This window comes from Aulonocara sp. 'chitande type north' Nkhata Bay, linkage group LG5 (assembly GCF_057382095.1).
Source record: "Aulonocara sp. 'chitande type north' Nkhata Bay isolate Kocher_YH1m ecotype deep benthic linkage group LG5, A_spYH_male_GT1.1, whole genome shotgun sequence".
NCBI lineage: Eukaryota > Metazoa > Chordata > Actinopteri > Cichliformes > Cichlidae > Aulonocara > Aulonocara sp. 'chitande type north' Nkhata Bay.
The window spans coordinates 23,456,469-23,470,678 of NC_141348.1; the positions used below are offsets into that span (position 1 = coordinate 23,456,469).

The 14,210-nt window shown below is 41.3% G+C and overlaps 1 protein-coding gene across 2 annotated transcripts; it reads left to right on the plus strand.

Moving 5' to 3' along the window:
• The first annotated feature begins 67 nt into the window (after positions 1-67).
• On the plus strand, positions 68-12,273 carry eefsec (eukaryotic elongation factor, selenocysteine-tRNA-specific). 2 transcript variants are annotated; one of them, XM_086292289.1, is made up of 8 exons: positions 68-284; positions 372-604; positions 2,780-2,987; positions 3,305-3,401; positions 4,636-4,800; positions 6,012-6,656; positions 8,088-8,244; positions 11,477-12,273. In XM_086292289.1, exons 3-8 carry the CDS (start codon positions 2,800-2,802, stop codon positions 11,656-11,658), a joined length of 1,434 nt encoding a protein of 477 aa, XP_086148415.1. In that variant the 5' UTR covers positions 68-284; positions 372-604; positions 2,780-2,799; the 3' UTR covers positions 11,659-12,273. The 2 variants fall into 2 exon arrangements, with proteins under 2 accessions (XP_086148415.1, XP_086148414.1); XM_086292288.1 differs by having other exon boundaries at positions 68-604.
• Positions 12,274-14,210: the final 1,937 nt, after the last annotated feature.

Below are 14,210 nucleotides of genomic sequence, written 5' to 3' on the forward strand. Positions count from 1 at the left end.
TTTCCTTTTATGATTTTTGTCTGCTAATAAAAAACAGTTCCCCCTTAACATGTTGTCCCTGGGATAGAATACACTGACACTAGGGAAGACTTTCAACAGTTTCCTCGAAAGTTATGTCAGATTTATTACTAAACCACACGCTGTAAGCCACAAAGTATTCGTATATTTTGTTGCGGCTTTGCTAAATAAGCGCAGTCTGTGGCCATAAACTAGCCCCGCTTTTTGTCTGTTTTTGGAGCCGAGTTAAGCGTCTCTCCCAGAGTAGAGAAAAATACGCGCTCCAGGTAAGAGTTCAACAACATGTCCGAATCTTCTGACACCCGCACGAAAACGTTAAATTTCAACGTCGGCGTGCTCGGACATGTCGACAGCGGGAAGACGTCGCTCGCCAGGGCGCTGAGCAGCACCGCGTCCACTGCCGCCTTCGACAAGAACCCGCAGTCCCGCGAGAGAGGCATCACTCTGGACCTCGGCTTCTCCTCCTTCACTGTGGATCTTCCCGATCACCTGCGGGACAGCGTGGGGAAGCAGCCATATGACAGCCTCCAGTTTACCCTGGTGGATTGTCCGGGGCACGCTTCTCTCATTCGAACTATCATTGGAGGTGAGCTCTGATGTAGGAGGGTCACGATTTCCCATTTTAAATACAGGATTATCAAAAGAAATGACAACAACGATTTTATCGCGATATTTACAGAAAATGTAAATATGCAGTCAGTTAAATCTACTTTGTGTGTGTATGTGACTGCATGCTGTCTTCTTGGGCAATAAAATAACTTGCAGGAATCTGGGTACAAAAAGTTTGGATGTGAGACCACAGACATAAAATACCTTCATAAACCTCAATTTCACATAATTTCCTTATTGATGCATGCTCAATCATCCAGGTAAGTAAATCCCCAAAAGTTGATTCTGTTCATCTGGGCGTAGCGTTTTCAGAAGGAGAAACGTTTCAACACTCATCCAAGTGAGGCATTTTTTAAAAAACACCACGTCTCAGTGGCTGCACCTTGGTTCACCCCAAGGATCTGTCCCCTGACACAAACAGAGAAATATAGTGTAAGTGTTAAGTGCCAGGAGGATTGGCAGGATTTATACATCGGGGAAACCAAACAACCTCTGGCTAAGCGGATGGCACAACACAGAAGAGCCACTTCGTCAGGCCAGGACTCAGCAGTCTATTCACACCTACAGGCCAGTGGACACTCTTTCAGTGATGAGGATTTACACATCCTGGACAGGGAGGAATGCTGGTTTGAGCGTTTAGTCAAGGAGCCCCTTTACGTGAAAAGGGAAAGACCATCTCTGAATTGAGGAGGGGGCCTAAGGGTACATCTCTGCCATCTTACAATGCTGTAATTGTAGCCATTCCCCAACTCCCTGTAAATGGTACTCATGGTCATTGATCAATGGGCTTTGATCAGTGGTTGTTGTCATGAGAATTTGCATATTAATTGATCAAGGAACTGACCTCCCAGCCCATTGTTCCCTCAATGGTGCTAGTTTCAATCATTATACAAATGTACTATTTATAAGATTGGGGAAACCTGCAGTCAGCTGAGACTGAAGAATTCACTTGGATGAGTGATGAAATGTTTCTCCCACTGAAAACGCTATGTCCAGATGAACAGAAAAGGCATTTATGCAGGAAAAACATTCAGAATTCACAAATTCTTTTACACATATTTGACTGACTATGACTGACTCACTGGGAAATAGCCTTTGAAACAGAGTGGACTACAGGCAGTCACAACATCACCCAAGTTTATATATAACCATCAAATGAAAATTGGAAAAAGTAAGTGCTGGAACATCATAAGATTTAGTGCTGATCAGTCACGAATGAACAAGTTTGTACAAAACAAGTTTTAACAGTATGTCCATAAAAACATTAAAACATGTCTGGGATGCCTTCAGTAGCACAAACACTGACAGTGTTTGGTGTAAGGGTGTACATTATCAGACTAGTATGTTTGTATCAATCACAACAGATCATTCTTTCAGATCTTTGTGAGGGCTGCAGTCAACAGGCCTTAATAGGATAGTAACTACATCCTCGCTACATTTGAGCTTCAATTTGTTGTCCAGCAGAGGGCGCCCTCTCTTTTTCAGCACGCCTCAGTGGGTCTGTGTGTGTTTTGTTTTGTTTTTTTCAAAGCTTGTTTGAAAGTATGTTGAGTTTAAAGGTTGGAAGTATTTGGAGAAACAACTTTAGGATTTGCAGATGTTCAGAGCAAGAAGTCCTGTTTTCTTATTTACTGAACAATAAAAGGTTGTTTTAGAAGCCCATTAAACACTAAATGCATTTGCGTTGTGTGACCAGCACTGTAAAAGAAAAAAAAAATGCAAGAGCCATTTAGGTGGCACATGCTGTAGATTATGGAGGAGCAAAATTGTGTGTGGATTGGGGTCTATATTAAACTTCCCCTGTAGTCCCAAGTGGGGCGAGCACAGGAAAGAGAGATTGCCAAAATCAGGAAAAGAAAGAGGGAAAGGAAAGACAACCAAGTGAGCTGCGGCTCCAGTTTCAACCCTCTAGCCTTTTATTCTCTCTTTGCCTCTGTGCACCCCCTCCCTTTATTTCTCCTCTTTTTCTCCTGTTATTTTTGGGTGTCCGTGTCCATTCCTGTTTGCATTGCTGTTGTCGGCTACATAGCCTCTAAGCATTTGCATCTTTTTATAGAGCAGGAAAGCTGAAATGCCTTTAACACAAAGCACTGCATTGTTCCCCTTCAGCTCACTACTTTTCTTTGACCTCTGTGACATCTGCCTCCTCTAGGTGCCCAAATCATCGACCTGATGATGCTGGTGGTGGATGTGGTGAAAGGGGTGCAGACTCAGACTGCAGAGTGTCTGCTGATAGGGGAGCTCACCTGCCCTCGCATGGTTGTTGTCCTGAATAAGATTGACCTACTGCCACCCAACAAGAGACAAAGTGCCATTGAGAAAATGACCAAGAGACTCCACAAAACACTGGAAAGCACCAGGTCTGCAATTATATCTAAAATGATAATTGGGTTACACAGCTGCATAATGTAGAGCCACACATTAGTGGGGTTACGGGGATCCCAAGCACTTGCAGTAATCACAGGTCTAACCCTCATGTCAGCTCCCTCATTTATTACACTTCATATCTCTCCCTCTGTGTCCAGAGTTAGTCTGCTCAGCCTGCTTATATTTCAGTGATGCTTTAAAGAAAACAACACCCCCCCCCCCCCCCCCCCCCAAAAAAAAAAAACCAAAAAAAAAAACGAAAACATTGAAGCATGACATGATTCCACCTTGTTGTTTTTCTGTCGGACAGATTTAAGGATTGTCCTGTGATTGCCGTAGCAGCAAAGCCAGGGGGTCCCGAGGCTCCTGACACAGAGGAGCCACAGGGAGTGCCACAGTTAATAGAGGTAAAAGAGACTGGTTCCACTCTGTTGTTACTAGTTAGTCAATAATAAATGAGTGATCAGTAATTTACTATGATTACTTAATTGATGTGCTTAAAAATGAGTTGGTCACAGCAAGTATTTCTTTAATCACACATTCTCAAAGTACCAAATTCAGTGAGTTAACATGCGTGAAACATTTTTAGATATTATTTAGAATGTGTCTGCTGAGTTTGGATTTATGTTGATAGGTTTTTGTTTTGTGCTGATTCATTCATTCAGTCAAGTGAGTGGAAGAGTAATACAATACAATATAACTTTATTTATAGAGCACATTTAAAAACCAACACTTCACATAAAAGACAGAAAATAAGACAAATATTCTAAAAATTTAATATTATTAAATATGTAACATATAAAACATATTAAAAGCACAAAGCCAGAAAAGATATGCATAAAATGTAAGAGTAAATTTTACCTTTTATACATGGGAAGTAAAGCTTCCTGTGTCTCATTGAGCACAGTATATCATGAACTGTAGGGTTGAGTATCACATACTTGTGGGCCACATTAAGTGTCACCACTGGCTCACGGGATGTACATGAAAATTAAATAATCCACAAGGAGCCATAGCTAAATAAATTCTAACTAATGTAAATAAATGCTGTCAACACTTGTCTGTAGTTCTGCCATGAGATAAAAATGTGATGATAATGTTTTAGGCTATTCTTTTTTTTTATGCGTATCTAAATTATAAATAGTTTTGAAGCCATTATTGTTAGTATTTTTTTATTTTCCTCATTGTTTTGAAGAGACAAACGTATGCAATAAGAGCAACATTTGACAGCTGGAAAAGAAGCTCAGTGCTCTCTGGTGGTCAAACTGTAATGGAAACATTACTTCAGGCACATCTGGAACGTGAAGTTTCTTTACTGCTCACTGATTTCGATAAACAATTGGTTGATTTTACTGGTCAAACTAAGTCAAGTGTTCAATAAAGCTAAATAAAACGTAACCTAAGGATGGTACTCTGGAGAGTTAATGTACATTTTCCTGGAGTGTGAAAAACTGCTGAGTCGGATCAACTCTGTCAACATAAGAGGCCGAGCTTCAAAAACAGGATTAATGAAGACAAGATATGGATCTCATTAATGCTTGTATGTGTCCGAAACCATAGACGTGACCTTCAGATATTTTTTCAAATCGATTAGAGTGTCTTTTTTGTATTTCATTTTGAATATGTGCTTTCTCCTTCTAGCTTTTGAAGAAACAGACATACCTACCAAAGAGAGACCCTGGAGGTGACCTCCTAATGGCTGTGGACCATTGTTTCTCTATCCGTGGTCAAGGAACAGTCATGACTGGGACCATCCTGCAGGGGTCACTGGCCATTAATGACACTGTAGAAATCCCAGTGCTAAAGGTGTGTTCCAAAAAAATGGGCACGAATTTGGAATTTCTGATATGTACAAGCACGAAACATTCCCGAGCAGTGGAAAAACATTCGAAGGAACCGCAGTTTCGGAAGTTCAGAAGTTGAGTTGGCTGTGGGCAGAAAAAGGGACGGCTTGCCGGCTGGGATCAGAGGATGTGTCAGTTTAGTACGAGGGAAGGATGGGGGGACTGGGGGTGGACTGGGAGCACAGGAGTTGGGTAATTTAGACCAGATGCAAACTATGAGCATGTCTCAGTGGTCTTGTGTGCAGTCATCATGGTCACCTCTTGGAGGCAGCATATAGCTAGATTGATAGCCACTTGTTAAGGAGCCTCAATCCAGCTTACGGGTGATTTTGTCTGTGTAATAGGCAACAAACACAACCATGAAATTCTCAGTGTCAAGCTAGGGATCGAGAGTGTGGTGTGACATATACGTATACATAGATGCTCATCTGGACACCTTTAAATCATCCATGTGTTCACCTGTTTTTGGAGATGCGTATTTGGTGTAACAAAACAAAGCTTGGCATCTATTTTTCAATCAGTGTCTTATTTATCTTCATATATATTCAAATATGATTTTTACTCTTCAGGTCCTTTTCTCAGAAATTAGTCATGTATAATATTTTACACTTTAATGGGACTTTTTAAATATCCAAGAAGTTTAATTATTTGTCTTTGCATTTATCAAAGCTAATATGCTGACAAATAGTTCTTATCTTTTAGAGATGAACAGTGCACTTTAAACTGTAACTTATACAAGCTTTTTGTTTACATGTGTGCATGTTTTATTGATAAAATTCCGTTAAAGGGCGTTTTTGTGTGTTTTAAATATCAGAGTACAGGAGAAAATGATAACTATTATAACTGATGTTTCATTTCTTTTTAATCTCTACATGTATTCTGGGTTTGTTTTTCAAATTTTACCTCTAAAATGAAAACATTGATAAAAATAAAAATGATAAAGGGAATATAAAACATTATTCTCTTTCAAAAGGACCCTATAGGAAGTTAAATTCTAAGCTGTAAACTTTACTGTAGAGCCCTAGTATGCTTTCTCCTTCTCAGTTTTGCAGTTGTAGCTTTGTATCTGTTACATCTCAGTCTCTTATTACGTTTACATGAGGAAACTTTATTGTTTGTATTTAAATGTGTTTTGAGCTGTGTTATTTATTTCTCTATGCTCTCTGACATCAGGTGACCAAGAAGATAAAGTCGGTGCAGATGTTTCGGAAGCCCGTGTCTGGGGCCATGCAGGGGGATCGGGTGGGTGTGTGCGTAACACAGTTTGACCCTAAACTGTTGGAGCGTGGTGTGGTGTGCACCCCTGAATCCCTGCGCACGCTCTTTGCAGCTGTCATCTCTGTAAGGAAGATAGGCTACTTCAAGGGCTCTCTGTCCACCCGTGCCAAGTTCCACATCACAGTGGGTCACGAGACAGTCATGGCAAAGGTGACCTTCTTTGGCCTGCCACCTGTGGGTGCCTCAGAGCCCCCTCCAGACTCTAAGCCGCCTCCATCAGAGCCCTGCTCACTGGAAACTCCGTTCACCTTCGACAGGGAGTACTTCTACCAGGATGAATATGTAACTGGTCAGGGAGAGGGGAGTTTGGGGCCTGACCCAGAGCAGTGGGCTCTATTGGAGTTTGAGCGGCCAGTCACGTGCCCTTTGCTCTGTCTAGTAATTGGCTCAAAGCTAGATACAGACATCCACGCCAATGCATGCCGGCTGGCTTTCCAGGGCCGTCTGCTGCAGGGGTTTGAAGATAAAAACTACGCTGAGACCGATCTACCTCGTCTGCGCATTTACAAAACCAAGCACAAGGAGGGACAGGTGGAGAGGGTGAGTGCACGCTCAGCAGTTTGTCTCTCATTTAAAATGATCAGTGTGGTGACCTTTCAGCCTTCTTTGGAGTCCGCTCCTTGCATCTCTGCCCGCTCTGTCACCTTGCGCTCCTTTTGCGTGCTCTGAATCTTTGGATGTTTCTCATTGCTGGTGGCACTGGAGCGTGTCGCAGACAGAGCCCCTATTGTATATTCATAAACAGACACGTACACACAAACAAGCATGCATATGCAGCTCTGGTGAGCAATATTTGAGGCATGGGATGGGTATGCATGCCTTAGCATGTGCTGTGACAGAGGTGTGCGTGGGTGGCCGCCTGACGCCACTAGTCCTGTCTAGCTGTCAGAGGCTGGCGCTGTTTGGACACACCTGAGTGGCACACGAATATCCACATCCACTGTGAACTAGCCTAACTCTCCCTTCTGTCTGCCTGGGCGTCTTTCGCTCTCATTCTCTTCCTCTCTGTCACATACTCTCGCCACCTTTATTTTCATATTTGTGTGATTGCTTTTTCATTGTGTCCTGAATCCCGAGCCGCTCTCTCTGTGGTTTTCATCAAACATCTAACTGACTTAACTTGGATTTGTCATTTTTTCAGAAACTTAACAAGTTATATTTAAATTTTTGTTCACACTAAGTGTGATGTTGATAATAGCTGTTGTCATTCTGTGTGTTACATTCTGTGTGTGCAGCTTCTCTGCATGTTTCCCTCATAGAAAGGCAGATTCAGGTCAGGGTTCAAGTGTGTGAATTAGTTTCCTGCTTTAGCACCTCAGGCTGTTGACAGCTCCACTCGCTAACTCAGGAGCAGAACAGCATGTGCACGAGGTCAGATGGTGGTCGTGTGACGTTAACGTTGTCACTCGTGTGTCTCCCAGAATGCAGCAGTTATGCTTCAAACTTAAAGAATGTCCTTTTGGTAAAAGAACACATTAGTGGCATTGTTGAGATATGACGAACTCGAACAGCCACAATTCAGACGGTCTGTCAAACGACGTATACAGCAACTGTATTTTTTTTTTATCAGCTCATCAGTCACGCTTGCGATACATCAGGGTCAAATGTTCAAGAATGAATTAGGGTTAAGCAGAAGAGAAAGGAAGAGCTGGTGATGAGGGCGAGTTGGAGACAGAGCGGTGCCCTCACGTTATCAGATTAGCAGCGGGTTATATTGACTTAGTGATGGATGATAATCGAGAAATAAAAGCAAATATGCCATTAAGTGCACAACCATGGAAAAGAGAGTGCGAGACAGCCAGGCCGCGGGACTCGAAGAATGCAGCTGGACGGTGCAATTGATGAGGATGTGGGACAGATCAGCTCTTTGTGACGGAGGATTAAGTCACCACAAGATGAGCAATAAATGAATTATTAGATCATACGCTGCCTTGCACACTGTTTGCATCATTGTTGCTCTCTTGTGCCCAGGTAACCGATGATTACACTGTGATTGGCCGCAGCCTGTTCAAGAAGGAGACCAATCTCCAGCTCTTTGTGGGGTTAAAGGTCACCTTGTCCACAGGAGAAACTGGTGTCATTGAGGGTGGGTTTGGCCAGAGCGGGAAGTTCAAGATTCGCGTACAAGGTAAGGATTTAGTGAAACAACTACCCTGATGTTTTCTGCTGCACATAACAGTCTCTCCCTCTTCATCAGTGCTCACATCAGGAGCAAATTCTCTGTCTTTCCTTGAATTTTTGGGGCTCACCGGACAGTTTTCAGGATGTGGTAAAAGTGCTAGGCCTGACATCCCGAGCCACATTCCCAGGATTCCTCTGGGGATTGCACGTGTTCCGGGGGAAGCCTGATCAGTGTTTATTTTACCTTCTGTTGCTCAAAACCCACGACTCCACACCAGGAGGGATGAGAAAACAAAAATATCTAGAAAGAGAGCCTCACCTACATCCTTTTTGCTGCCTTACTCCTGCATAATCAAAAGTCTTACATATACTGTCACGCACATCTTCAGGCAGGAACATAACATGAGACATTCAGGGGTATAAGACAGAGAATGATGGGTTATGATCTGTTTGAGCAGTTGTACTCCTAACCCTCAAGTGAATCCATCATATTTTGTATAAGAATACTTTTTTAATGGCTTTACATACAGATTCTTACCAACATCATTAAGTGAGGTGGTCTCCTTGGCAAAGCCAAAGTCTGTGAGCTTGAGGGGGGCACTGGGTCTCTTTCAGGAATACAGTAAGTTCTCTGGCTGCTGGGAGTATTCAGGAATCTAACAAAAAGATATGATTACAACATTAGTAACTAAATCACCCTCAGTTGAAAGAAAAATAAAGTAAATTTCTTATGAATAAGTATGATAAGCCAATGACAAATCGCTTGAGATCTCTGTGGGCGATGTTGATTGCGTGTAGAAATTGGATAGCCTCACCTGTGCTCTTCATGATGTTAGTAGCCTCTGAAGTGGTGAGACTGTCTGGTCTTAAAACAGATAATAAACGATTGGACTGAAAAGCTTGTCACCATCCATGCTAAAAATTCAATTTAAATTTGCCAGTTTGTTAATCAGTTCAAGTAAATCATTGCGATAAAAATTGCCACTAAAAACCTATTAGGAATCTACTAGGACCAGCCAGAGTCTCGAAAGGCACAGAAGGTAGGTTGCTATGGTTGCTTTCACGCTCTTTTAGTATAACTAAAAGAGAGATTAGCAGTTGATCATTTTAAACACAGGTCTAAACAGATCGTTAATGTGTTCAACAGCAAAGATGGAGGATGACAAACTCTCTTAATGCCCCCTTTATGGTTCAGAAACTTAACATCAGCATGCGGCATGTACAGACATACGTATGTAAAGTAATGAATCCTGGTTTTCAATATTTTTTATGCAATGAGGAGTTTCAGCATCCCAGTTCTACTAAATCTTTTCTCAGCTTTAGAAGGGATGTATTGTCCTCATATTCTCAAAAGCAACAATTTTCCTTGATCAAACAGATTTCCTCAACCAGCTCTGGTTGCTCTTGTTGTTCTGGTTGCTCAGTTGTCAAACTGCATGTACTTCTGGATATCTCTGATTCTCACATGGTACACCACAAAATATTAAAGAGCAATGTTTAGAAGCTGAAAAATACAGTAAAGACAAAGCTTATAATGTTAAAAAAAACCACATATATTTCAAGGGCCATAAATAGAAACATGTTCCTTATCTAACTTCCTGTAGGAAAAAAACCCCCTGAAAAAATGTAGATTCCAACAAATTCATGATAGGAAACATTTTATTTTTAAATGTAATAAGCTTATAACAGGAGGAAAAGACGAATATGTAGTTGTTTGGAGGTTAAAGCAGTTTGTATATGCTGGAAGTCTGAAGTAGTTTCTTTCTCACTCAGTGTAAAAAAAAAACAAAACAAAGCAAAACAAAGTATTGAAATGCTTTTACTCTAATACACAAGTTAACTTGTAAATATTATGAGCTCTCCTGCGGCCAGCACAGGTCTGTTTCTAATGTGTGTGCCTGCTTTTACACAGACTGCACCCACAGATTATTTCCTGTTCAAATCAGCTGTTCATACCTGCATTATTCATAGGGCTGCAACTAATGATTATTTTTATCATTCAGCTGAGCATATAGTCTAAGATAATATTCCTATAATTGTGTGTTATGTTAGAAATAGGTAAGAGGCCTATCCACAGATTTCTTGTACAGAGTAGAAGTAGTAGTGACCGGAGTATTACTGATTGTTACTACTTTTCTAAATATACCGACACAAAACTGTCAGTATATTTGCCACTGCACATGTTCTCCAAGCATGTGTACTTTACCACTGAAAAGCCCAAAAGAACTGTGTAATACATTAGGTTGCTGTCGTTGTATTGATTCAGTCACTTCGTATCTCCACAGAAAACAAAGTGATCTTCACACCAAAGACAGTTTTTATCCGTATTTTATGCTTTTTGCTTATTAACTTTGAACCACATCTGACAAATATTTTTTAAGTAAAAATCGTCATGCTTTGAGAGACGCTTTAAGTTTGTGTAGTACCTGTAAAGTTTAATTTTGCTGTGTGTGGAAAATGCCAAGACATTGGCAGCATTTGTGGGCAGAAAACAAAATAGCAATCCTCATGTGTCACTTGAACCCAAGTGATAGGGTGTGGGAGGGCGTGTTTTGTGGTGGCGAACGGGGCATTTTCAGCTGATCAAAGATAACAAGAAGAAATTTCTGGCTGCGCTGCAACCATAACAACCCTCACGCTGGCATAACGATAACAAGAAGAATGCTGGCGCCGCTGTACGTGAGGTCAGACAGCCAGCGTGTAAAGCAGTGAACTGAGACCATTTTTTACCTTCCGTGTGCAAGGCAGCAAGCAAACACGCATTCAGTTTGTTCCCTCGAAAAGACATACAGACAGACGACAAGATATGATAGAGAAGGACTTGCATTGCACGCCTAACTGGCATCGAACAATAAACTGAGCATTCGCATGGGTTGGTATGGCTTAGAATAAGGCCAATATGAGAGGAAAGTGATGACTGAGAAGCTAACAGATAGATGCGACACAATGTGGAACTGTGTAGATTATAACTAGGAGCAACTGCGACCTGGTTTTCTACATACTGTCGTCAGTTACATCAGGAGCACGAAGGCATCAGTTGTTTTTGAGGTCAGCACATTGTTACAACATCAACTGCACACATAACTGAAAAGATCCATATCATGTATCACATATGCCATCACAACTACTGTTCATACTGTCGGACAGTATACAGTAACGATCTTAACGTTTTCTGTGTTTCCATCAATGCAGTTTTTAATACAGTTTGAGTTGACCTTGATGTTGATGTTTTTCTTTAGAGGGTCTTCGACCAGAAACCAAGCAGCTGTTTTCCTCCGCCTCTAAGAAGAAAGGGAAGAGTGGGAGCAAAGGTGCAACTGCAAATGAAGAGGAGCCCAGAACAGATTTTCAGCCTGTTAGCATTCACTTGCATTTCAAGCGATATGTCTTTGATCCCCATAAAAAGATGGTTCAGTCTTGACCTCTGCTGCGCACACTTATAGACAGACACCATTGGTGACAGAGAGTAAGATAGAGAAGTTGTTTGAGAAGTCTTGGCACAAAGAGAGGTGACTGCCAGGCTGTGTTAACTCTCATTGCCTTTCTTTTTTTCTGGAGATGGAGACAGTCTGCTGAAATGCAATGATTGTGGGACGCTAAACGCATGCAAAGCAGTGATTGTTTTATCTCAGTTTAACGAGCTGGATCTAATCCTGTTTGCTCCATCAGAAGGGTGAAAGCTGCTCAACAGATCTCAATACGTTTGATTTATCTTTGAAAGAAATCAAGGCTTTTGTTCTTCTTTATTGATAAAAACAGAATTGATTCAATCATTCTGACTAGAAACTAACTTTTGTCTTTGCTGTTTATGTGTGTGTGTTTAGTTTTTTTTATTTTAAATTTCATCTGAGAACTTGTTGGCATAAAGACTTTAGCACTGTAGAAATACTAAACTCACGTTCACTCAGGTCTTCTTTGCTCAGTGACTGGGTTTGGCTGCATCTTTAACTAATCGGTGATCATTGGCAGTTTGTATGATATTTGATTTCTGTTCAATATTGATGATCTCAGAGAATTAAAACAAAACTCCTGTTAAGACTGTTTTTTTTTTTCGGGAGGGGGGGGGGAGTATTTATGCATAAAGTAGTACACTGGGGGTTCAATACGAGCCCTACTGTACTGTTTATATACTGATAATGCTCCAGCAGAGTGTAAGTTACAGAAATGACATTAGTTTTGCTAAATTTATAGTCAATAAAATATATAATGCACACTATATGTCGTCAAATAATAATGCAAGCAATCAGAATTGCTGTTTGAGTTGAAAAGAAGGAAGTCTTGTGCATTCTGACTCTCCAGACACAAGAAGAAAAATGGTTTGCACATGATTTAGTCTCCCTTCTTTAAACCCTAAAAAAAGGGACATCAGTGTTGCTGCTAATCAGCAGTTATCGAGAAGTTGCTGTTCAGCCACGGTCACGTCTCTGTGCCTGAGTATGCGTGTATGTACGTGTCCATCCTGTCAGTGTTATTGGGCGGGGCTGTGAGAATGCAGGACGCTCGATATGTAGCGGATGATGTCAGCAAACTGTTCCTGTGAACAGCGACTCTATCTCAGCAGGAATCTGTGGAAATTGGAGAGGGGGGGTAAGGAGGGAGGAGGAGCAGCAGGAGCAAGAGGGGACACTGGAAGGATTGTTCCTCTGAGTGACAGTCCTTTTAGTCTTATCTCCTCTCGTTCCTCTTATAGAAAACCAGACAGAAAAAAAAAATCTGTCGCTTTTTACTCCTGGTCTCTCCAATTTCTCTTTCTTGCTCCACCTCCCCCTCTTTCATTCTGGTTTTTATAGAACCCCCCTCCCCTTTTTCTCTATTACTGGCTTCGTTATGAGGCTGTCATGGAAATTAGCTTTTTGGTTCCTAAATATTTCCCCAGTGTTACAATTAAACCGGCATACCATGACAGCGCACATATTTGCGTCATTGCCCAAGTTTAAGATCTTAAACGTAACAAAACAATAGTGTGCATGTTTGGTTTGTTTCCATATGTCATAATCTCCATTACTATAAGAATGTCCTTAAACAACAAAAGCATTAAAATCAAAACATGGTGGATAAAAGATAATAGATCGTGATTACCTTGATAAAGATCTTGTGTTTCATTAATACAGATGTGATAGCGAGCACACTGAACACCCCCCCCCCCTTTTTTTTTTTTAAACATGCATGCTAATCCTGTTGTGCATGGATGAGACAGAGGGGTTACACTTATTCCTGCAACATTGTGGCCTACATGTCCTCATATTCTCTTTTCCCACACATCCTGTAATGTGCTCTCTTTAAACACCCCCCCCCCCCTCCCCCCTTTCTGTTTTCCTCCAAAGAGATGAAATACAGCAATGACCATTTTCCCTTCAACACCCCTTTCCTTTTTACTGGTGACCTCCAGGTCAGACAGGAGTCGAGGGTCAACGTCTGAGCGTCTGATTGTTTATAGATGGAAAACATTCGCTGATGAGCGCTGATAACAAGCTGGGTAGGAGAAAGAAAAGAAGGAAGAGTAGATTATTGGCAAGGCAGAGGAGGAGGGCCGCAGAGAAGCATTTCAAGACAAGAGGAGCTTGAAAAGACTAATTAGCAACTATTTGATTGGTAAACGGCTGTATCATCAATTAACAATTAATCCAGGGAGGCTAGGGTAAATTACTAATTCTTCTGCATTGTTTTATATCTTATTTTCCTTGCAAGCAATTACAGATATTCTTTGTGTTTGTTTTTTTTTACATTTGTATTTTATTTATTTATTTTTACCATACAAATGAGTCTAAAATAGCTTTTTAAAGAATCTTTGCCATCAGACAGCTGCACCGTACTAATGAGACACAGACGGATAGAATCACCCTCGGCCTCATCACTCCTCTGAACCGTCACATGCAAATATAATTAGCTATGATTAAAATGAGCGGCGTTTAATTAATACCTCCGCGGCCTCTTTCTGTCGACTTTTCCATTTCCTGCGCCGCTTATCTCAGA

Coding starts and splice junctions, on each gene's coding strand:
- eefsec (XM_086292288.1), top strand. CDS start 301: ATGTCCGAATCTTCTGACACCCGCACGAAAACGTTAAATTTCAACGTC. Junction 2,988..3,304: donor AAAACACTGGAAAGCACCAG/GTCTGCAATTAT, acceptor TCTGTCGGACAG/ATTTAAGGATTGTCCTGTGA. Junction 3,402..4,635: donor GAGTGCCACAGTTAATAGAG/GTAAAAGAGACT, acceptor TTCTCCTTCTAG/CTTTTGAAGAAACAGACATA.